At 54.6% G+C, this 24,166-nt stretch overlaps 1 protein-coding gene across 1 annotated transcript in view; it reads left to right on the forward strand.

Moving 5' to 3' along the window:
* The window catches only part of PLPP1 (phospholipid phosphatase 1), a 52,971-nt gene that overhangs the window by 22,560 nt on the left and 6,245 nt on the right, over positions 1 to 24,166 (forward strand). The window contains exons 2-3 of the mRNA XM_090276112.1: positions 2,016 to 2,170; positions 22,522 to 22,802. Coding sequence (XP_090132238.1) covers positions 2,016 to 2,170; positions 22,522 to 22,802 — 436 coding nt within the window. The remainder of the gene's footprint in view (positions 1 to 2,015; positions 2,171 to 22,521; positions 22,803 to 24,166) is intronic.

Here is a 24,166-nt window from a genome sequence, read left to right on the forward strand (position 1 = left end):
CCTAGACGGCTGGCCAGACAGAAAGGTGGGCAGCCGTGGGCTTACGTGTTCGTGTGGAGGAAGACGCAGCAGTCAGTGAATAGTAACATGGAGTGAACAAGCGCTCAGAGCTGTGCGCCTCCTTCTGCCCCCCGCCCCCCCCGGGCGTTCGGGCACCCGCGGTTCTGAAAACATGCGTGTTCAGGCGGCAGCAGGCGGGCCCGTGTGATGGGGCCACAAGGGCTGCCGGGGAGGAGGGAAGAGGAGCCTGAGCTGCAGGGGCGCCCGGTCACCCCCAGGCCGTATCCGCAGCACCTCCGCTCCACGGCACGCTGCCGCCGCCGGGGCCAGGGGGACCGTCCCCCCCGCCCGCAGTCCCCCCCAACCCCCGCCCGTTCCTGAGCCCCGTGCCGGGACCAGCCCTGGGGCCGAGTCAGTTCTGCGGTCAGGACCCCTTTCCCACACCCTCGTCTGCGGGCTCTCGGGGCTGTGTTCCCTGCCCCCCTTTCCGCTTTAAACAACATCAGTTTCCAAGCCCCTTATTTTACCTGTTGCTGACACTGAGCCAAAGAGGACAGTGTGCTGTGTTTCCTACGGGATACGCTGCTTTTCGGCCAGTGTTTTAAAACATAATTCTTTTTGCTGAACACAAAACTCTCAAGCCCACGCCCCCCTAAAGACACGGCGGCAGGTAAGAGTGACGTGTGGCGAAGGCCTGCGCCGTAGGCTTGGAGTTGCCATGAGAACGGGGCGGTGCTCTGGACTGAACGCGCTCTCCGGAGGGACAGCGCCCCCATCCTGTGTCCTCCTCCCAGCCCTGCCCCGCGGCCTGAGCCCGTCACCTGCCTTCACGGGCGGCCACGGACACGCTGACTTGGGAGCCAGCCTGCGCGAGAGCCGGGGCCGCCGGCCTGGGCGTCTCCTGATGGCCTGTGTGCGGGCCGTGGCAGGGCCTGCCTCCCAGGGCGCTGGGGGGCTGGTCCGCGGCGTGGCCCATGCCTGACACGCGTGTGCACGCGGTGCATGCTGGCTGGCTGCTGTGCGAGGTCCCGCTCCCGGAGGAGCCCAGCTCCCGCCCTTGTGCTCGTGTCCCCATGCCCCGCTGACCCCCCCCCCCCCGCCCCCCTCTGCGCGCTCCCCTGCAGCCCCTGCCGTCCGGGGCTCCTGAAAATCCGCTCGGTTGTGGGGTTGCCCCGCCCCCCAAAACCATAGCTCGGCACTTTTTAAACAGTTTCCTGAGGGTACTTCGTACTCCCCACTCATAACTGAGGCTCCTGACCTTAGCAGGTGTACACTCACTCGTCTGTAGCGGATGCTGAGAGGCTGCTTGAAGGTTACAGCCGGAAAGCGTGGTAGATTTCAGCATGTTCAGAAGCTACTAACCAAAATTATTTAATTTCTCTTTGGTCTTTCATTTTATTTGGGTGAAAAATTTCAAACGAAAATTATTTCTATTTAACTTTTTAATTTTGGAGGTTTGCCAGGACTGATAAAAATCATTTTTAATTTGTCTTTGGAATATAAAGGGCTTCTTTCTGTTTTTATTATCAAATATTCTTATGGTTTCTGTTGTTTTGTAATCCTATTAATTTAAATTTTAATGTGAAACAGAATTTTATCTTTCCCTTCCTTAACTATATTTGGCTATGTTAAGATTATTAAGTGTACTTACTGAGTTTTTCCTTTTTTCCTTAAATACATTTAAGATAGTAAGCAATTCAATTAAAAAGGAATTAGGTACAAAATGTGAAACGCAAAACCGCGCTGCGCTGCCTCCTCACTTTGAGTTTTCCGTGGGCCAGTTTTGCTCTCTCCCCGGGGCTCTTGTACCGACTGTCTGGAACTCAGAGGTCAGCGCAAGGAAGAGGACTCGCCCCTGGGAGAGGCGGGGCCTCGCTCGGTGCCGGGAGGGAGGATTGGATCCTTCCCAGAAAAGGAAGGGAGCTGTTTAGGAGTCGCGCCCCATTCAGTAACCTTGACCTCCTGCTGAAGCGCTTGAATGTAACCCTCTGTATCTTTTCTCCCTTCCCCAACAGCTTCCATGCCAATGGCTGTTCTAAATTTGGGCCAAATCTATCCATTTCAGAGAGGCTTTTTCTGTACCGACAACAGCATCCGGTACCCGTACCATGACAGTACCGTCACCTCCACTGTCCTCACCACAGTGGGGCTTGGTTTACCCATTTTCTCTGTAAGTAAACACGTGCGTAGGCCGCGCTGGGTTTGCGGTGCTGGAGGTTGGATGGTGCATGGACTTGGGGCGGGTGCGCTCTGGGCGCGGCCCCGGTGTTGATGTGCCGCGGGGTCGCTGCTTCACCGGGCAGCTTCTCCGGTCGGGGTGCTGCCAGAACCCCCGGGCACAGCAGCAGAGGCAGGGACCCCTTGCTGGAGAATGGAGGGTTCACTAAGTCACTGGGACCAGCTCCGTTCAGCGGACAAGGGAAGAAGACACTTGCTCAAGCCCCGTGAGCTACGTGATGCTTGGTAAATAATATGATAAAGCTAAGACGGTGCCCGTTTATCCTGTTATTGAGTGGAAACTGAGGCCTCATAAGGGAGACAGATTTTATTCATCAAATTTGAGAAGACAGCTCGGCAGAGAGGCTGTGAGCACACGCAGAAGAAACCCTCAGGCACATCAACACCGTCCCCAGTGTGCGGGGTCCCGCGGCTCTCGCCGTCCCCGACAGCGGGAGGGCTGCTTTCCCGGGCAAGTGCCACCGGTGGGTGAGGATACGGTGCCCACTGCCTTGGCCCGCGGCCCTGGTTTCCAGCCCAGCCCGTGTCCCCTTCTGTGACCTGGAAACAGGACAGGAGGAGCTGTGGAAGAGCCACGCCCTTGAGGTCCCGGGGGCCCACCCGTCCCGTCCCAGCGGCCCTCCCCGGACAGGGGCGTAGCGTTTCGTCTCAGCACACTCGGCAGCTGTGTGTCCACAGGAGGGCAGGCTGGCCTTTCTTCCCCTGCTTTGCCCCAAATTGACTGAGAATAATAACCTAGTTCTTTGGATTTCCAGTTCATATCTTAGTTCACTTTGTATAGCAGATTTTTTAATGATCTTTACCACCATATCCTGAAGGTAAAGGGGACTTGGATTTTCTTAGGTTCCAAGATATAAATGTTTTCTTATGTAGTATATGCATTCTCATTTGATTATAACCACTTTTATAGGAGTAAAAATGGAGAAAAATCTGAGATTTAATTTAAGAAGATATTAACCTTTTTGCTAAGAGGTGAGTGACACCGGAACTGGCACCCTGTGTGTCAGCCGCCACTTGTGAAACCGCGTGGGAAGCCACCGGCGCCGCCGCTCCCCTGGTGGGAGACCCGCTCTGTGCTGGCGGGCGGGGTGGGGCCCTTGTGTGGGCAGCCGCTGCCCGATGCAGTTGTGAGGATCAGAAAGTGACTTTCAGTTATTGGATTTGGTATATCTTTTTCTAAAAAATGGCAAATTAAAAAATAATGCATATTAAGAATATCTGTTATAAAGGAAAGAGGAAGGAGAAGTCTCCCTGAGTTCTACAGCTGGAAGCAACTGTTCTTTTGATGTTATTTCCTTTGGTTGGACAGCCTTTGTATCATTATGGGTACACTGCAAATTTAGTTTTATGCCTCGTTTTTTACTTATTTTTATAACAAGTACTTGTGAGTTATTATAAATATGAAACCGTGTAAATTAAGAAGAATAGACTCATGGTCGAGGTAACCCTGTGCTCGCCTCCGCCCACAACCACGTCAGGGTCACGGCTAAACCACAGAACCACTGCCTCTCAGGACCCCGGCAACGGAGCGGAATGGAAGTCCTGCCTCTGCAGAATTACAGAGGAAGGCACCTCATTGCCAGCGGGAGGGGCAGAGATGAAACAGGCCGGCGGGTAAAAGTCAGGAGGGACTGCTTGGCCCCCCGAGGAGCAAGCGGTCCCGGCCCCGCACCACGTCCGACAGCCCAGGGGGCCGGGGCCGGGAAGAGAAGTCCCATGACTTCTGGCCGTAAAACCAGTGGGGCCTGACCCCGAGGAAGACAGAAGCTTTTGAGTCCCAGGCGGTTCCCTTTGAAGGGCCCGCACGTGGACTTACTCAGACTCATGCCCTCTGGGCGCCCCCCAGCGTGGGGCGGGGCACCTGCGTGAGAGCTGGGGGGCAGCTTCCTCCCAGGCAGAAGTGCTGGCAGAGGCCACTGTTTTCTGAGCAACCCCCGGCCCCCCATCCCCCGCAGAGCTGGCAGGTGGGCACCGTATTTGAAATGCCATCAATCTACTCATACTGTTTGTCCCATCCTGGCGGTCTTGGGCCCACCCAAGCTGGTTCCAGTGGCGCTCCCATATGAATGGCTTGTCTTGGCTCCTGCCCAGAGTTTCCTGAAATCTCTCAAACAAGCAGCATCTGGCCTCAATGAGCCCCAGGCCTCTCGCTAAGCGGCCCCGGCCTGGCACCAGCAGCAGCCAGCCCTGGGTCACAGCTTGACTCCACCTGGGCACCTCCAAGCCCGGCACCAGCAGCAGCCAGCTGCAGATGGCTTTGTAGCTCATGCCGGGCCGTCCCGGGTAAAACGCGGGTGGGGGCTGACCTTGGCCCGGCTCTCCCAGGAGGCCCCAGAGCCAGTGCACCTGGTAGACAGCTTCAGACCAAGTCTAGGCACCACCCAGCCACCTCCACGAGCGACACAATCAAGGGGCAGACTCAGCGGGCACCAGGGCCCAGCTGAAGTAAGTCCCGCTCTGTGGGGTGGGTCCACGCACAGCTGACCCTCCATGGTGGTCCGAGGTCAGTGGTCAGTGGTCACAGCCAGTCCTTGCAGCTGCCTGGCCTGGGTAAGTCCCTCCTGTTGATGTGCCCACAGCAGTCGAGGCTCAACTACAACAGGAGGGTGCACTCAGCCCACACAAGGGGTGGGGGGCACCTTGAGTGCCCAGCTTGGGTGACAGGAGAGGCTGTGCCAGTGGGCCCTACAGGACACCTGCTATATTAGACCACACTGCCAAGACACAGAGTCAGAGCAGCTCTACCTAATACACAGACCAACACAGGGAGGCTGCCGTAATTAAAGAATAGAATAAAACTCCAGAAAAAGAACTAAACAAAATGGAGACAAGCAACCTATGAGATGCTGAGTTCAAATCTCCGGTTATAGGGGTGCTCGGGGAACTTAGTGAGGGTCTCAATAGCATAAAAAAGAACCAGTCAGAAATGAAGGAATACACTCATTGAAATAAAGAATAATTTACAGGAATCAACAGTAGAGTGGATAAAGCTGAGAGTCAAATCAGCAATTACGAATATAAGGAAGCAAAAAAACCCCATCCAATCAGAACAGCAAAAAGAAAATAGAATCCAAAGATGAGAATACTGTAAGGAGACTCTGGGACAACTTTAAGTGCACCAACATTCACATCAGAGGGGGTGCTGGAAATAGAAGAGAAAGAACAAGAAATTGAAAACCTATTTGAAAAAATAATAACAGAAAACTTCCCTAACTTGGTGAAGGAAATAGACATACAAGTCCAGGAAACACAGAGAGTCACAAAGAAGGTGGACCCAAAGAGGACCACACAAGACACCTCATAATTAAAATGCCAAAGGGTAAAGACAAAGAGAGAATCTTAAAAGCTGCAAGAGAAAAGCAGAGAGTTACCTACAAAGGGGTGCCTATAAGACTCTCCGCTGATTTCTCAAAAGGAACTACAGGCCAAAGGGACTGGCAAGAAATATTCAACGTCATGAAAAGCAAGGACCTACAACCAAGACTACTCTACCCAGCAAAGCTATCATTTAGGACGGAAGGGCAGATGAAGTGCTTCCCAGACAAGGAAAAGCTAAAAGAGTTCATCACCACCAAACCAGTATTATAGGAAATGTTCAAGGGTCTTTAAGAAAAAGAAAAAAAACAGGAACAGTAAAATGGCAATGAATACATATCTATCAACAACTGAATCTAAACAAGAAAATAAACAATCGAGCCGAACCGAAGCAGAATCATAGATGCAGAGCATGTTTTGATGGCTGCCAGGTGGGAGGGGGTCGGGGGATGCGTTACAAAGACGAAGGGATTAAGAGTACAAATTGGTTGTCACAGAACAGTCCCGGGATGCAAAGCTCAGCCCAGGGAACACAGTCAGCAACGGTCTAGTGACCATGGCCGGTGGCAGGTGGGGCTGAGGTTTGTCGGGATGATGCTTATTAAGTTATGCACTGTCCAATTACTGGAATGTGCACCTGAAACTAATAAAACAATACATGTCAACTGAAACTCAAAGTAAAAAATGATAAAAAACAAAAACAAAAAAATACAGCTAAATTTTAAAAAAGTAGTGGAAAAAAGACTTGGTGTGACTCCTGGCGTTCTTATTCCCATGTGGTTGCTATTGGACAGAGATGATCTGCAAGGATTTTTTTTAAAGATTTTATTTATTTTTTTAGAGAGGAGGGAAGGAGGGAGAAAGAGGAGAGAAACATCGATGTGAGAGAGGAGCATCAGTGTGTGGCTGCCTCCCACGCCCCGACCTGGGGACCCCGCCGGCAGCCCAGGCCTGGGCCCCGACCGGGAACCGAACCGCTGACCTTTCCGATCACAGGCTGGCACTCAGCCCGCTGAGCCCCGTCAGCCAGGGTGGCAAAGGCTTTTTTTAATGAAAATTTGCTGTATTAAAAGAAGTCATAGCATTTGGCCAGTTTCTGGGGCTTAAATGTGCTCCTGGCTTGTGGACTAATGTGAAGGATTCTTGCAGACTTTTAGGGTAGATTTGTTTGTTTGTTTTAATAGTTTATACATAACATCTGCTATCGAAGACCATTCTCTGTAAAGTGACTTATGTTTGATGTAACTTCACACACAACCTTTGTAATTTATGATGAGGGAAGAGAATTTGAGTGATAGAATATTTTAAAGCAGTGAATTAATTTTTACAACTTGAGGTCCGTGATTTTTTATTTTAAGGCTTCTTTACTATTTCTTCATCAGCTAATCAAAGAAGATGCAACATTTGGAAAGCTATAGACTTTCATGTTCTTTGGCTTAACGTGTCTTTGTGGATTTTAAGGGTCCGCTTTTTACTTCCCACTAGATCTTTTCCCTCCTCCTCTGGCTTTCCATAGGGTTACCTCTTCCTTCTAGCTCCTTCCGCATTTACATTTGTAAGTTTCACATTTCTGAAGAAAGATAAAAGCTTGAATTTGTATGCAAACTTTTAGAGTAAAGAAAGTTAAATGTCAAATCCCTATATTGCAGCGAATAAGTTTATTTTTTCTAGAGTTTAAAATACATGCAGTTTGGGAATAGAAAACTTTCTGGGTTTAACAGGCTGCTTCCCAGCGACTGTGAGCAGCTGCTTTCTCAGGCCGATGACTCTGTAGCGCTGCCTGTCAGCAAAATGCGTGGCCTCGCCCCGGCTGTGTGGCTGGTGGTTGGGTGTCGGCCTAAAAACCGAAAGGTTACAAGCTTGATTCCCGGTCAGGGCACAGGCCTGGGTTTCGGGTTCGGTCCCCAGTCGGGGTCCATGCAAGAGGCAGCTGTGTTCCTCTCCCACATGGATGTTTCCCTCTGTTTCTCCCTCCCTTCTCCTCTCTCTGGAATCAGTAAAAATGGTTTTTTAAATGTTTAGCTTAAAATAATACAGTGTAGCCCGTATACATGTATATATATAGTGCATGTATGTATGTGCTATACATATATACATATATGTAACTATGTATAAGAAATATCTATATATTTATTTCGGTGACTGACTTACAAACCGCCCGAGGAGGCTCGGTGGGGTTGGCGCCAGGGCCGACTGGGAGCGCGTGTTCACCCATCTGTAGAAACACTTCTGTAAATAGCAAGAAACAGAGGAATGCCCCAGCGCACCGTGGGCAAAGGACATGAACAGAAAGGTGTCAGTGGAAGGAGAAAAATTGTCCAAAATGTTTTAAAAGATTTAATGTTCTCAGGAGCTCCGACAAGTCCCCGCTGCAGCAGCTCTGTGCGGGCCGGCTGTGGCCTGCGCGAGGGGAGGCACCTTCCCAGCGGGGCCAGCGCAGAAAACAAGGTCCCCCCTGCAGAGCTGCCGGCGCGGCGTCAGCATCGGAAGGAACGGACCGCGGGGCCTGGAGGGCATGCCTCAGGCAGCTTGTCCTATGGACGTAATCATTTCATGCAGCGATTACATACAAGAATGTTCATTACAGAATTATTTTTTAGAGCAGAAAAGTTAGAAGTAAATTACTTCGGCTGTTGGGGTCTGTTTATGATTCACCCCACTGATGAAATATCAGGATACTCATTTTATAATTTTTGCTAGTATCTCGTGGCCCGAAAAGACCTGTGTAATATACAAGTGGGGTGGGAGAGCGAGGAGGAGTAAACTGTTCTCCGAATTGTGGGCTTTTTAGTAAGGAGATTATTTTCACTTTGTTTCCTACATTTCCCCCTCTGTTGGATACATACAGTTTTTCAAAGAAGGAAGTCTGTTTTAAATTTAAAAACCCACTGGAAACTATTCTGTTCTTACTTTGATAAGTAAAAGAGTATCTGTCTTAACTGAATACCCGCTTCCACACGGCTCTTGTTCCAGAAGCTGCCTGTCCCACGTGTGGGCTTAGTTCCGTCCGTCTCCAAGAATGTGCCCAAAGAAAAGATTCAGATGATGATCTTTTAAAAATGCCCAATAAATCAAAATAAAAAGCTCACTCCTTTCTCTGGGGCTCAGCCAACCATGTGCCGGCCTGGCTCACTCAGGAGCGCGTGGCTGTCTGTGGCCTTGAGGGGCCCCCGATGCTGACCCATGCGGCTCCAGTCCTGGGGCTCACGGGGGTGGTGTCACGGTCCGCAGGCCCAAGGCCACGGTGCACAGGGACGCTGCCCTCACTGCACTGTCAGCTGCACGTCTGAGGCCCCCAGGCCGCCCACACACTCCCCATCTGGTTAGAAATCCGGGGGAGTCCCATGGCCCTTCCCCACAAGCCTGCCCTCACGTCAGAGGCCAGCCGCAGGTTGGGGGCTTCCTGCGAAGACTGGCTGCACAGGCCTGGCAAGGTCAAGGTCAAAGCCCACCCGAGAAGAGGACTCAAAGGAGCGTCACGAAAATCAGGCAGAGAAGGGCTTTGTCCCTGTTTATTTCGTGAATGACGAACCCCGTCCTACGCGCGTATTGTGTACTAAATACCAGCTCGCGAGAGAGGGAGTCTGTGCAGACATCATAGTGTGCGGGAAGCCTTCACCCTCAGTTCATTCAAAAACGTGTGTTCCTTGGATCCTGTTACGTGGAAGCAGAAGTGAAGAAAGACAAGCGCTAAGTTTACTTTTTGGAAAGCGAAGCAAAGATCTGGATCGTTACCGACGTGACTGTGCTGCCTCCCTCTGCTGTTCACAGTGCCTGTCTGTCAAACGCCCCTCACTCTGGGACGTGCGTGGCTCCAGTGCGTTTCCTTGGTGGCACCGTTGCAGCACTGCCGCTTCCGCGTGTCACCCCAGTGGCACCAGGTGACGAGCTCCGCCAGGGCCGGGACAGCGTCTGCTCGCTGTTCTGTCCTGAGCACCAACTGCAGAGCTGAGGACGTAACAGGCGCTTAATAAATACGGGGACACTTCATGAAAAACCACCAAATGGGAAATGGAGCAAACATCTGATGGAGGGTTTGTACTCAGAATAACAGAGAACTCTTGAAACTCAGTAATAAGACGACGACCCAGCAAAAAGTGGGGAAGAGATCTGGACAGACATACCCCTCGCCAGAGAAGACATGCAGGTGGCAGGTGAGCATGTGGAAAGGTGCCCAGTGTCCTGCTTTAGGGAACTGTAAGTCGCGACGGTCACCACTCAGCTGTTAGAGTGGCTAAAGCCCAAATCACCGGCAACACCAAGTGCTGGCAAGGACACGGGGCAGCAGCAGGCCTCAGTCGTGCTGGTGGGAATGCAGGGTGGTGCAGCCTCGTTGGAAGGCAGCCTGGACGTCTGTCAAAAGTAACCACAGTCTTGGCATGTGTCCTAGCCATCGTGCTCAGAGGGGGCGAAAACCGACTCCCCCAGGACACGCAGCACGCGGATGTCCCCAGCAGCTTTATTCTCAACGGCCAGAACTTGCCAGCAACCGAGGAGCCGTGGCCCACCGGACAGGGGGTGCCGTTCAGCACTTAAAGGGGCTGAGCGCCAGCTGTGGAAGACCTGGAGGAACTCGAAACACGTCTTGCTAAGTGAAAGAAACCAGTCTGAAAAGGCGCCATACTGTGTGATTCCAGCTCTGTGATGTCCTGGAAAAGGCAAAACCACGGGGACAGTGACCGGCCAGTGGTTGCCAGGCTCCGTGGGAGGGCCCGGAGGGACAGGGGTTGATTGCAGGGGCTTAGCGGGCAGTGGAGCCAGTCGCTGTGATACTGTGACAACAGGTGCAGGGTCTCAGGTGGGTCAACACCCAGACTGGACAGGGCAGAGGCCAGACCCTCCCGTGAGCCGCAGGGTGGAGTGAGTAACATGTCGCGGTTGGTTCTTGGGTGAAAACCATGCACCGCGCTCACGAAACGTGTGTGCCGCGGGGCGGTGAGGGTGGCGGCGGGACAGACGGAGTTCATCTTTCACTCTGGCCCAGTTTTTTTATAAACCTAAACCTGCTTTAAAAAGATGAAGTGTGTTAATTTTTAAGAATTTAAAAAGAAAACTTTGGCTCCTAAATAACATCAGTTGAGATTGCTACAGATGATCCTCAGAGTTACTGACTGTTTATACATTCATTGCTAGAAATTAGGTTACCTGATAGGATATAAAAAGTTTCAAAGCTGCGATTCCTGTATTTTATTTATTCGTGTACTCATTTTATAGGAGTATTTGTTTTTACTTGAGAATATTGGTTCTTACCAAAGGAAAGGAATACAACATTGGTTGATAATTTAATAACTAGAACAGACTTCTGTAAGACAGTCTAGCATAATCGTCGTCGTCGTCGTCGTCGGCAGCCGTCCGTCTCGAGAGACGATGGTGTAGCTTCTTAAGAGTCTATCTGCACCGCCGAGAATGGCTGTGCAGTCCGACTCGGGAGTGACACGGTATCTGTCTCCTCCTGTGTTGAATCGACATCTTGCGATGGCGCTGGAGTGTCCTCTCCAGTGAAGCTGAAGCTACAGAGCCTGGGCAGGGTGATATGGAGGGTCTGCTGCTGCCCATGCAGCAGACCCCCCCTCTCTTCGCAGCTGAAGGGTCCAAGGGAAAGACGGAGTCAATACAGCTTGGCTTCAGGTGCGCCGCAGGAGTTGCCGGTGTTGACTACAACGTCAAACCGCCTTAGGGACTCCGGCTCCGGATTTTCTGTCGGGGTTTACTCCCTTAGCCTTTCCCCTGAAGAGGTATGCCGCAAGGCAGCGGAGGTTTTTTGGAGTCAGAGTTTTCCTTCTCTGATGTGCCCTGACTGGAAGATCGAACCAGCGACACTTAGCTCGCAGGCCGACGCTCAATCCACTGAGCCAAACCAGCCAGGAAAGTACACACACTAATCACATACTAAATGCACCCCGGACAGTACATAGGCACTATATGTGCACTGCGTAGACACTGTATGTGTTCTTCGTGCTAGAGACGGAATGGGTCCCCTCCAAATTCGTACGTTGAACCCACTCCCCATGTGATGGTATCAGGAGGTGGGTGGGGCCTTGGGGAGACCATTAGGTCACAAGGAAGGAGATCGCCGCGTCTAGCATAATAGTACTTAAAAATTCAGTGTCAGCTTTCAGTTTTTATGATGGAAAACAGCAAACAAGGTTGTGGCACTGAACAGCTCTATAATTAAGAAAATAACGTGTGGGTTATATGTAGGGACCATTACTGTTTAAAGCTTTATTATGCAATAGACCTTTAATACGCTGAAAATTTTTGGCTTTCTGAAAAATAAAAGGTTGAACTTAGAAGCATCTTTTAAGAGTGAAGATTTTCTCTAAATACAAGCTTCATAGTCCATTGTCTCCCCAAATTCTTGGAGCCAGAAGCTTTGGGTTTCTGAAAGGCTGCGTGATTTCTTTCTCTGCCTGTGTGAGGCCCTCAGGAGAGGCTGGGGCAGCCTCTCATGAGGACGATGTCAGTATTTCCACAGGCAGACAGGGCTGATCAGGGGGCGCGGGGGGAGCAGAGGTTGGTGGCCTCTTCACTTGCTCAGGGTCAGTTTTGCCATCGGTGAGATCAGGTTGGATTTTGGCACCAAAGGCTGTGAAAGAACTAGGGTTTTGAAGGCTTTGGGTCTTTGGAGAAGGGGGTGTGGGCGTTTGAGTGAAAGCTGGTTCAAAATTGTCTAACTTCTTACTCACGCTGGTGGTGCCTGGCACAGACGCTTGGAAACCCCAGGCCTGGTTCTGTGGGGGAGCATGACCCGGACGGCAGGGCTGGCACGGCGGCCAGAGTCCGCGTGCCCGGCGGCTCCGGGGCTCCGGTGCTACCGCGCCCGCCGCTGTGACGTGAGCGCAGGGCTGCGTCCTGGGAAGATGCCGCTCGGGCCCCTGCTGCCCTGCAGTGGCGAGGGCCTGAGGGCGCCCGTCTGGCTTCCTGGAGAAGCACTGGACGCTCCCTCGGAGCCAGAGTCCTGCGGGCTCCATCTTTAACCAAGGGTGCTGGGAAGTTCTCTCCCGTGCCTGTCAGCCACGAAGCTTCCGTAACGAGACTGACAACGAGGTCGGCCTTAGCAACGGCAGGTCACGTCCTGCTTCATGACAAACCCGGTTCCCTGTCGCTGTGGGAAGGAAGCCCTCTGGGGCTTCCCGTCTGTTCTCAGACACGAGCGTCCTGTTGCCGCCAGGCTGCCTGTCCGCCCGCCTGGGGGTGGCAGCCTGACTCCCTCCGCTCCCTGGGCTGGGAGGGCGGAGGGCGGGGAGACCCGCCGTCTGGGGACCCCGTCCTGTTTGGGAGTTAAAGCCAGCAGAGGTCTGATCAGTTAGCCTCTGTGTCTTCGGGGACATCCCCCGCTCAGCCTCAGCGGCGGGCCACCGGGGCCCGGTGTGGGGCCGGCTGTTCCGTGAGCCCAGCAAGAAAATCCCGGGCGAGGAGAGGGACGCGGGAGGGACGGGCAGCCAGGCGGCCTGCCGGGACCCACCGGGCCCATGGTGCCTCCTGACAAAGCCTCGTGCCATTGCAGAGGGGGCCTGGCCCCCGCGTGCCGGCGGGTCACAGCTGCGCACTCGCCGGCCCTTTCTGAAACGCAGACGCGCTTCTCGGGACGGGAAGGGCACAGTCCGCCTTGTCACCCCCACCCCCATAACCCTCAGAAACCCCGCGCTGCCGCTCAGGCGGCTGTGGTCCCGCGACCCAGCCCGCAGGCCCCGCTCCCGCCGGCCCCACTCCCGCCAAGGCCCTGCCGGGGTCCCGGGTCCCGCGCCCCCTTCCTGGCACGCCTGACGGCGCTGCCTCTGCTCACGCAGCATTTTGCTGCTTCTCTTTGAGTGCGTCCTCTAGTGGGTGGGCGTCGTCTGCACGTGCGGCAGAGGGCAGGCCGTGGGGGAGGCTGAGACCTCGGTTGTGTCCTTGACGGCCGGCCCAGTCGCCGCCTGTCAGTCGTTTGTTACTTTTTTTGTCGAGTGTGGATGCGTCACCGCTGATCCGTCCGTCTGGGGGCGTCTTGGCTCCTTCCCGCATTTACGGCTGCAAGTGGGGCTCACGGCAGGTGTGGCCGGGTTTGGTGGGTGTGAGGGTGCGTCTGTCTGGGGTGCGTGACCTTGTGGGGGGCTCAGGGTGCATGTGCTCCCCGAAGCGGTGCAAGGGGCTGTAGCTCTGAGCCCCCCCGGCTCTGCCGCCCGCGGTTCGCCCTTCTCCTGGGCGCAGCGACGTCTCCCCGGGGCGGCCCCTGCGTCCTCCTCGGGGAAGCGACGCTCGCGTCCTTTGCTCACTTTCTAATTGTTTTCACTGTGGAGTCCAGAAAGCCCTTCGTATATTCTGGATCCATAGTCTTTTGTTGGGTGTGTGATTTGCAGGTATGTTTTTTCTAGTCTGGAGCTTGTCTTTTCATTCTCTTAAAAGTATCTTTTGAGAGCATTAAGGTTTTAATTTTGATGAACCAAGTTTGTGGTTTTTTTAATAGATGGGAAAAAGTTTTTGCTCAGAGAAGTTAAGGCATTAGCCCCAGGCCTTACACCTGCTAAGTAAGGAGGCTGGGCTGCAGCCAGGTGTGATCTAGTAGGTTTTTCTTTAATGGATTGTGCTTTTGGTGTTGTATCTAAGAGCCTTTTTCTTTTCTCCTAACCCTGTTACAAAGACGCTTTTAAGTTTTCTTCTGAAAGCTTTATAGCTTGTTGTGTTACACTTACCTGTATGGTCCGTTTTGTGTTGTTTTGTATAAGGTGTGAGGTTCAGGTTGAAGCTGCTTTTTGTGTGTGTGTGTGTGTGAGTGTGTTTGTGTCTCTGTGTGTTTGTGTCTCTGTATATGTGTGTGTGTGTGTCTGTGTGTGTTTGTGTGTGTGTGTCTGTCTCTGTGTTTGTCTCTGTGTGTGTGTCTGTGTGTGTTTGTGCCTGTGTGTCTGTGTTTGCTCTGTGTGTTTGTGTGTGTGTGTCTGTGTGTCTGTGTGTGTCTCTGTGTCTGTATGAGTGTGTGTCTGTGTGTCTGTGTGTGAGTGTGTGTGTCTGTGTCTGTGTGTGTGTCTGTGTATGTGTTTGTGTGTCTGTGTGTCTGTGTGTCTGTGTGTGAGTGTGTGTCTCTGTGTCTGTGTGTGTCTGTGTGTCTGTGTGTGTGTCTGTGTATGTCTCTGTGTCTGTGTGTGTGTCTGTGAGTGTGTGTATGAGTGTGTGTGCAGTGGCCGCCCCGTTGCCCAGCACCATTTGCTGAAACGCTGTCCTTCCCCCACCGCCGGGGCCTGCGCCTTCCCTTCCTCCGGTGTCGCCGTCCTCGTTACCGCAGCTGAGTACTGGGCGGTGAAATACATACTGAGTAGTGCAAACTCGAGCAAAGTACAAATAAACTACAGCTACATTTTCCTCAAAATCCAGGGACGGTGATCCCTCCAAACTTATTCCTTTTCCAAACTGAGCGGCCCAGCTGCCGTGCGTTCCACGTGCCTGTGAGAGCCGGTACATCTGCAGACGGCCTGGCTAGGGTTCTGAAGGACCGCGTTCCGCGTGGGTCAGTCTGCAGGGAGCGGCCCTCGGTGCCTTGTCCAGCCCCCCGTCCGTCTGTCCTGGGGTCTTGGGTTTCTCTCATCAGGGTTTTATAGTTGTCAGCCTGTATATCCTGTACATGTCCTGTGACTATAGTCCAGGTTCTCACTGGCAGCTTTTGACAACTTGTCCTTTCAAAACTGACTCTCTCCTTGGAACTTTCTCCGTGGGTAAGCAGACAAAGGCAGAGAAGGTCCACCAGGGACACACCTCCCCGGCCCTCTCACCAAGGGCCGCAGTCGGAGGCACAAAGAGCAACAGACCCCTTCTTGGCACGTCGCCTGTAGCTGGATTCTGTCCAGTTCCAGTCTCCATCTGCCTGCGCCCCTTCTCCGTCCCTGGGGCGGGTGCCCGACCGCTCAGCACCCGGGTCAGGGCGCCCGACGTCCGCATCGGAGCTGCTCAGTGCCCCGCGGCTGCCGTGCCCTCGGGGGCGGCCGGCCACGCCCTCCTGGGCCTCCGAGGGCTTCACAGCCGCATCCTGGAACTCTGTTCTGCGACAGACGGCGCGGACGAGCCATCGGTGCCGCCCCTCCGTGGGCCGCGCCCCAGTGTGTGGGGGCGGAGGTGGGGCTCCCACTGTCGGGAGAGGCCCTTTCACACGGGAAGTTTAACCACGACCCTCAGCCTCGCTGGACACGTGTCACCGGTCTGTCCAACGAGGAGGACACTTGTGAGCGTTTACGTCAGGTACCAGGGAGCGGAGTTCCTGTGCAAGAGTGAGTTACAGATGTTGTGTGGGCATGTTCTCCGCGTGGCGGGCGGCGTCTGGTGAGGACGGAGACGTGGCCCGTGGGCCCGTCTGTGGGAGCTCGCTCTCCGCTGGGAAGACGCGCGGGCAGGAGGCCGTGGTGTCTGCGGGGGGTGGGGGCTGGGTCCGCAGAGCACCCGACTCCTGAGGGCTAACGCGCCCACCTGCGGGCGGACGGGGACGCGGAGCGCGGGGTGGGCATGGGGGGGTGTTTCTTGGCAAGTTCGGTGCATGACCCAGTTACTCCCCTCCTGGGTGTCTGCGCATCCGCAAGGAAAACACGTTCGCAGACACTTGTACAGGATGCTGTGGTGCCACTAGTCACAACAGACAAGAACTGGTGATCACGTGACCCAGGCATGCGCACAGACGTACAGCAGGGCATGTTCAGCAGTCCGCAGGGGCCCCGTGCATGAAATGACACGGACGGCCGCAGAAACGTCACGCTGCGTGATAGAGCCACTTACGGAGCACCTCGTACCGTGTGACTCTCAGGCTCCTGGGGGTCTCAGGGGGCCAAAAATAGCAGAAAGCTGCGTTCTGGCTGTGCACCTCTGTCCGCTCACCGGGACGGCGGGATCAGGTGCTGCAACATGGACGACCTCAGTGAGGGTGTGTTTAAAAAAGGAGGATGAAAATGAACTTGGTCAGCTGAGCAGTAAGAGAAACGCCGTGGGCACAGGTGGTCACTGACAGATGAGAAGCGGGACGTGCAGGTCTGAGTGACGCGTGGCCCTGACGGCTCTGTGGCATTAATGGGGACTGGACGTGGTCATTGAGACCAGGGCTGGCGCAGGGAAGATGTGAACGCGAAGGCCGCTGGCTCAGCCGTCACGGTGCTCCTGCCGGGACAGCCTTCCGCACGGGAGTGCACCTGGAGGCCAGCCTGGTAGAGGCTTTCTCCTCAGCTGAGCCTCTTGCGCAGAACAGCAGCCATCGGTCAGGACCTGCCGTGCCGCCCACGTGCGGGCTCGGGTGCGGAGGAGCACTGATCCTCAAGGCTCCCATCCTGGCGACAGTCAGACATCCCCGCAGGTGTGCGTGCAGCCCCACGCCTGGCGGGGAAGCCTGGCTGGCGGGAGCAGCGCTGTGTTTGGGGTCTGTGCTGGGCTCCCTCGTCCGTCCTTCCTTTGCAAGCCTGGGTTTACGTTCAGACCCCTTTCCCAGCAGCGGTGACCTTGCTGTGGACACTCCAGCAACCGGTGGGGGCAGCCCAGGGTGAGGCAGTGACCGTGGTCTGTCCGACGTGCTGGGGAACAGGAGAGAGAATGGGCAGCGACGAAGGGCCCTTTCCTTTGGGACGTGGAGTCTGGGAGCAGGGGGTGTGAACGCGGAGCTGAAGCCTCCAAGAGCGTGGGCAGGGTGCTTCCTCCTGAGGCCCGTGTGGCGTGCGGGGCAGAAACACAGGGGACTCGCTGTCGGGGAGACGGTCAGCAGAGGGCCCGCACTGCCGCCGCCTGCAGACAGACCCTCAGCTGCCCGCAGCCCCTGACGCCCGTCGCGCGCTTGCCTTTCCCGCCCGCGTGCGTGCTTATCTTCGTGGCCAATGCGTTTTCAAACACAGCCTCTGTGATCATTACTGCCATTAATTCATTTTGATATTTCCTTTTTAATCATATTTTCATTTGTTCCTTTTGCTAGCTGGATTGCCTTTTGCTATTCTTACTTCAAGGCACACCCCCTTCCAGCGAGGATTGTTCTGTAATGATGAATCCATCAAGTACCCTTACAAAGAAGACACCATCCCTTACGCCTTGTTAGGTGGAATAATCATTCCGTTCAGTGTCATCGTTGTAAGTCCCATCCGCTTTTTTCAGATTTCTCACTTTGGTCAGTGGGCTTAATCTTTGTGTTAACCTGTTAATGGCTGAGTGGGTGCATAGCCCTGTGGGACACTGGAGGTATTCTTTGGTCAAGACGGTCTCAGCCGTTTGGGTGGGGCCGGAAGAATGGCAGCGGACAGTCAGGGAGCATACTGACCACGCGGCCATCTGTGTCACTGTGACCTTCAGAGCTCCCATTCGCTGTCATTGCAGTGACTTCAGTCATCACGTGATGGAGGAGTGTTAATATCAGTGCTCCTGCTTTATACCTAGGATAGACACTGTTTACAACTTACCGAATCTGTGTATCTGTATCTACCTTTCACTTACTGAGTTCTGGGAAAGAAAGTTTGCCAACTGATGTTAAGACTTCATTGAACCCACGTTTACTTAAACGAGTTTTTAGGCAATGCCAGGAGCGGGGGAGGGAAGCTCCAGTTCCATGTGTAGTTACCAGTGAACACGAACAATTGTCACTGGCCCGGAAGCACAAATAGTAACTTTCTTTCCTAGGATTTCAGGCGGTAATGCTCAGAGGGTGTCCTCTGGGAGGAGGACTTCAAGTGACTGCATGGTTTTTATAATCTCTTGACCCAGAGATGCTACGATTTAGATTAGTTTTATGCTCTGTAACTTGTAACTTTAGAAATAAGATTTGTCTTAGTTAAAAGCAGAAAATACGGTTCCATCCAGGACATGTGCCAACAAGATAACAGCATTGTTTTGTCAGCGTGGGAGTTAATTTAAAAAACGTTAAGTTTAGAAATGTAATATCTTGTTAAAGAATGATCCCAGCTCCATATTGGCTCTGAAAGTTAATCAGCTCATAATTTGTGGGCTGTAATTAAGAAAAGCAAACCTCCGCTGTATAGGCCTGCGCTCCCTGGAGGCAGAGATGAGGCCTGTTCATCCTGGGGTCCTTGCTGCCCGACGTGGCCCCCGCGCTGGGCCCTCCGAGCCGTGTGCGGTCACGCCGTGACTGTCCCACACTAGGGCGTGGGGCTGCGGAATGAGCGACCCCTTAGTCTAGACGGATCTTTGCACTGAGCGTTCACCACCTGGGAAGAAAGCCACACCTGCTGAGGTCGCGTCTCAGGAGCCGGGAGAATCCCGTAAGGACGGGTGTCACCATGCCAAATATGACTGAAGTTGAGACAAAATATATATCAGATCCGAGGAGACACTTTGGACCTTTGAGAGAGAGTCAGTGGGATGAAGAGGCCGGAGGCGGAGATGCTCAGGAAGGAGTGGGAACTCGCCGTGCGGGGGCAGCTCTTTGGGCAGGTGGGCTGTGGAGGCCTGGAGACAGCGCACCCCATGGGGGCGGTGAGAGGCTGCGGGCCGCGGGCTTTACGTGGGCCCCTCACCGATGCAGACATATTAGCTCTGGTCTTCAGAGGCGTTCTGTTTACTCCCCAAAACATGACCTCGAGTTCTGTAATAACTCATTCTGTCTTCAGAACCCGAGTCCATGAGGCACGACAGCCCCCGGCTCCAGGACTAAACACAGATGTGTCAGCGGAAGTGAGGGCCTCACCAAGGGCTCGGAATTGGCCTAAGGGGCTCCGGGGGCAGGATACAGTGTCACCGTGACACAGAAACACCACTGTCCTGTGTAGGTGAGACCGACAGACACATCCCTACGTTTAATTCAGAGGAAGTACTGGGCTGGCCAGAAAGCTGGTGTGTTTTTTATTCTGTAAGCTGGCTCTGGTAGAGCTTAGTTGTCTTTAACTTCATTCAAAAGTTTTGTTAGATTGTATTGTGACAGCTGTCATATCAGCGTGCATTTTTAAAAACTTGTCCAGATTGGTGATTTATTGTGTAGCCATGTTAATATAGAAAATGGAAGAAAATACACAACATTTTTGGCCTAGGAGGTCTGTCTGGAAAAAGTCCAGCCATCGTTGATACAACGAGAACAGTTGGTGCGCCATCGACACCACCTGGTGGCCCAGGAGAGCGGACAGGAACACGCGTATGTGAACAGTGGCGCCTTCACTGTACTAGTCAGTGGGGCTGTAGACGCCATTGAGTGAGCGTATGTACGTGCTGTGTGGCCGTCGCAGCCAACATGACTGAGCAGGTAGAGCGGCGAACCTGCATCAGATGTTGCCTTAACCTGGAACGTTCCTCCGTGGAGACTATTCAGATCATCCAGAAGGCTTTCGGGGACAATGCAGTGAGTGCAGCACAAATAAAAGTGGGGCACAAATGCTTCAAACATGGGTGAGAATCTGTTGACAGTGACCCACGTCCTGGGAGGCCTGCAGCGAGCAGACCCCTGAGAACGTGGAATGCGTACACGCTGCAGTCAGCAAGGACCGGCGGCTGACGGTGCGAGAGCTAGAAGCTGGTCTGGGGATTCCAAAAACCACCGTGTCCCAGGTTTGGCGCCCTGTAGCTACTGGCTTTGCCCAAAACTAAAATCACCTTTGAAAGGAAAGAGATTTCAGACCATCGACGAGATTCAGGAAAATACGATGGGGCAGCTGATGATGACTGGGAGAGCTGTGTGAGGTCCCAGGTGCCTGCTTTGAAGGGGACGGAGGCGTCATTGTCCTGTGTCCAGTGTTTCTCGTGTCTTGTCTCTTCTTCAGTAAGTGTGTCTCTTTCATAGTACGTGGCTGGATACTTCATGGACAGGCCTCATATGCTTCATTACTTCAAGAAAGGTAAAAACGCAACTGAAAAGCAAGAAAGGGTCTGTGCAGCGTGTGGGGGGGGGGGCTGTGACTGAACCAACGTGTCGGGGGGCCTGTGAAGCTTCGTGCTGGAGATTCCCGCTGGGCGCTGCGCCACGGTCGGTGGACCAGCTGGAGTCGATGGCAATCAAGTCGAGACATTAATTGAGAACCATCAACGTTCTACCACGCGGGAGACAGCCGACCTACTCAAAACATCCAGGTCAATAGAGCTTTCGGTGCAAACGAAAAATGCCTTTTATTTTACAGAAAAACTAAACGGACTTTGGGTCAGCCCAGCGTTCCGACCTCTCTCTTGTCCGTCCCCCGCAGTAAAGACGGAGCACCTGCCCCTCCCCACACTCAGGGCCGCCCGTCAGCTGCTGCTGCTGCAGACCAGCCTCTCTTTTTAACCTGGGCCAGGTGCTCTGCGTGCCCCTTGTCAGCTGACTGCTGTCCGCGGCGAGAACCAGGCCCTTTACGGCGATTGTGCTGACGAGGAAGACTCGGGTCAGATACTTGTTTCTGGATAACAGCTGTTTGTTTGGGCCGTGACAGCTGAGATGCGGAGGTTTCAGCTGCTCTCTCTGGGATGGACCCATGTCCTTGGTATGTGTTGTAAATTATCAAAGACCAACTCCGGAACGACTCACCAGAGAAAGTCTTTTTTGCTGCTGTTCTTGGTGCTGGGATGCCTTGCGGCCTGAGGCAGCCCTACAGACCTGAACACCAGGCCCGGGGCCGCCAGGGAGAGCCCCACTGGACCCCCATGGGTCCCCACTGGGCCCCCCGCAGCCCCACGGGTCCCCACCAGGCCCCCCGCAGCCCCACGCCAATCCTGTGCTGTGAGCCCTGGCCTCAGAGGAGGCTCGGAGTGAGTCGTCTGCATCAGCGCTGTGATGAGGAACTATTCTGGGGGGCCCCGTGTACTCACACGAAGGGTGCTCCCCTGTTACCCAAGAGGCGGCGTCTTCAGTGAAAAGGGACTCGCTTCCTGCTCTGCTCCGGGTCACGTGCTTTCCCGCCGACAACACTTCTGTTCTGGCTCCCATAGAATTTGTGGCCTGGTTGTCAGAGTGAGGACATTCTAGTCATGGAGCTTCAGGAGCCGCTGGGCCAGGCGAGGGAAGAATTTTTCGGATCAGGGTCTTAAGACCCTCCCCACGAGGCAGCCGTGTGTTTCCGCCTGAGGTTAAGGCTCCCGGTGACGCCCTGGATGCTGCTGGGTGGAAGCGCTGGGACGCGCTGTCCAGGTGCCTACGTACGCTGAGCCGTGGTCGCCACGTGAAGCGGTGACGTGAGCGGGCATTGTAGCTTGGCGACCCCTGGGGACTCGCCGCCCGCCTCGGCGTAAAGGAGCAGGCACGTAGCCGGAGCCCAGGCTGTGCAGCTCTCGGGCCGCAAGGGCCTGGCTCGTTTCATCAGCAGGTGCACGTTTTTTGATGTTGCCGTTCAGTGTTTTAACGTTACCAGGGTGTTAGTCCGTGACGTACGAAGGATTTGGAAACCTTTTTATGCCTTAAACTCGGTACGATTGCAAGCTCACGCTCACGCTGCGCTGGAACCGGGGAGACTCCGCTCCACTGCCACGGATGTCCGTGACGACTCAGAGGAAGGTGCACTGGAAATGTCCTCTGGGCTGGGCCTTCTCACAGGAAGCCCGGCCCCCAGGCCCATGGGGGACAGGTCAGGCGGCCCTGTCTGCTGCCCTCTGCCCTCTGCCTCCGTGGGAGACCCTGCCATGTTCGCATTTTACTCCTTGAAACTCTTACCCTGTTAATATGACGGGCGTCTTTGATTCTAAGGAGCGTTGGATAAAAATGAAGACTGTCAGAGAACTTCTGTAGGGGAAATTCTAATTGGGGAAGTTTATGTTCTTTGAACAAACCATGTTTTTGTCCACAATACATGACCATCTGCTTATTAAAACTCAGTTTATTTTGACGCAGGAAAAGAAATAAGGTCGTATTGTTTTAGGTAGGTGTTGACATTATTCTGGCTTGTCCACGGCTCTGTAAAGAGCACCCACCTTTTCCTGTGGTTAGATAGGTAAGTTGGGTCTCCATTTGTAAAGGAAAAAAGGGAGGTTTCTAAAATACAGGTTTTTATTGTGGTTTACCATTTTCTCTTGTTTTTTACTTTGTTTCTGGTGCCCGGCTGCTGCCTGAACACACGCTCTCTGTCCCCTCCCCAGATGGTCGCTGGAGAGACCCTGTCTGTTTACTGCAACCTCCTGCACTCGGACTCCTTCGTCCGGAACAGCTATGTCGCCACGATTTACAAGGCCGTCGGGACGTTCTTCTTCGGCGCGGCCGCCAGCCAGTCCCTGACGGACATCGCTAAGTACTCCATCGGCAGGCTGCGGCCCCACTTCCTGGACATCTGCGACCCCGACTGGTCGAAGATCAACTGCACCGACGGCTACATCGAGAACTACGTGTGCCGGGGCAGCGCGCAGAAAGTGAAGGAGGGCAGGTGCGTGGGCCCCGTCCGCATTCCCTGCTTCGGTCGCACACGCGAGCTTAACAACAGCTTCCCGGAGAGTGAAGGCGAGGAGCATTCCCTGTTTTACCGAAGGGCTTGAAACCTGGGCTTCCTATTCATGTTCCCACCCAACCTAACTCCCAAGTCGCTGCCTGCAGGGAGGGGGTGCCCGACGCCGCGGGAGGGCTCGCTGAGTCTGAAGCCCCCGGGACTGCAGGGCCGCGGGACCCAGGCCCCTCCTCCCAGGCGGCAGCCTCCTGCCCACAGGAGCAAGTGCAGAACGGAAGGGGGTGCCCTCCTTTCTCCTTCTGGGGGGGCGTCTTTAACCCGTCGGCTCTTCCGGGGCGGCGCCCCCAGGGGTAGGTCTGCAGCTCACTGGGTGCACACCCTCGGGGGAACGCGTCTCCCCGTCAGCTGGCTTGTCCCCTGCCCTGCACGTTCGAGGGACGGGTTTCAGTGGCTGGAGGGTGAGCGGCTCATGAGCTTGGGGAGGCGGAGGAACCGCCGGAGGGGGCCCTGCCTCGGGCCTGTCCCTTCTCCTCGCCTTGCTGACCATGTGCCCCTGTGCGCGGCTGCTTTGATGTCCGGGGCACAGTAATGCAGAGCAACCTTGTAGGTCATTCACAGTCCCGGTCAGCAGGCGTGTGCAGGCGCCGGAGAGCCAGTGTGTCAGGCTTTGTGGGCCGCACGGTCCACCGGACAACGGGCCAGCTCTGAGGTCGCAGCAGGAAACGTCGGCCGTGGGCGGGCTGTGAGCTGCCTGGGGCTCCCGGTGCGCTGCCCTCTGACCCCTGCGGGCGGCTCTGCCAGGTCTCGGGGCTCCCAGCGTGCGCTCTTGCCAGGTGACTTCACGTCTGGGCGGCTCGCGGTCCCAGGTTCCCCGACGCCCCCGGAGCACCGGCAGGCGTGGCTGCGACCGCGGGGCCCAGCTCCTGTAACTCACACGAACTGCGGGGCCGAAGGGGAGCCGCCCAGCAGCGGCTGAGCCAGCCCCTCGTCCTGGGTTTCCGACCTGGCGACCAGGCCTCGTGACGGGGTCAGCCTCCGGGGCCATGGGCGGCCTTCCACGTCCTCATCGTCACCGTCCTCCTGGGGCCCTCAGGACGGGCGGAGCCCCCAGGCCACAGCCGCGCCCACAGCCTGCAGGCCAGCACACCCAGCAGGAGAGAAGAGCTTCTTTGGAAGACTGGCCACAGGCGGAGTCCCGAGGACGCGAGCTGATACTCTGATATCAGTGAACATGTTGTACAGAACAGGCCCCTCCTGGGAGCCGCAGGGGTGACAGACTGCTCACCTCCCGGGGACCGCAGATGCCAGAATGACCCTGTGGACGATAAAGTCGGTACGTCTACTGT

This window comes from Furipterus horrens, unplaced genomic scaffold (assembly GCF_987537825.1).
Source record: "Furipterus horrens unplaced genomic scaffold, mFurHor1.1.pri manual_scaffold_5, whole genome shotgun sequence".
Taxonomy (NCBI): Eukaryota; Metazoa; Chordata; class Mammalia; order Chiroptera; family Furipteridae; genus Furipterus; species Furipterus horrens.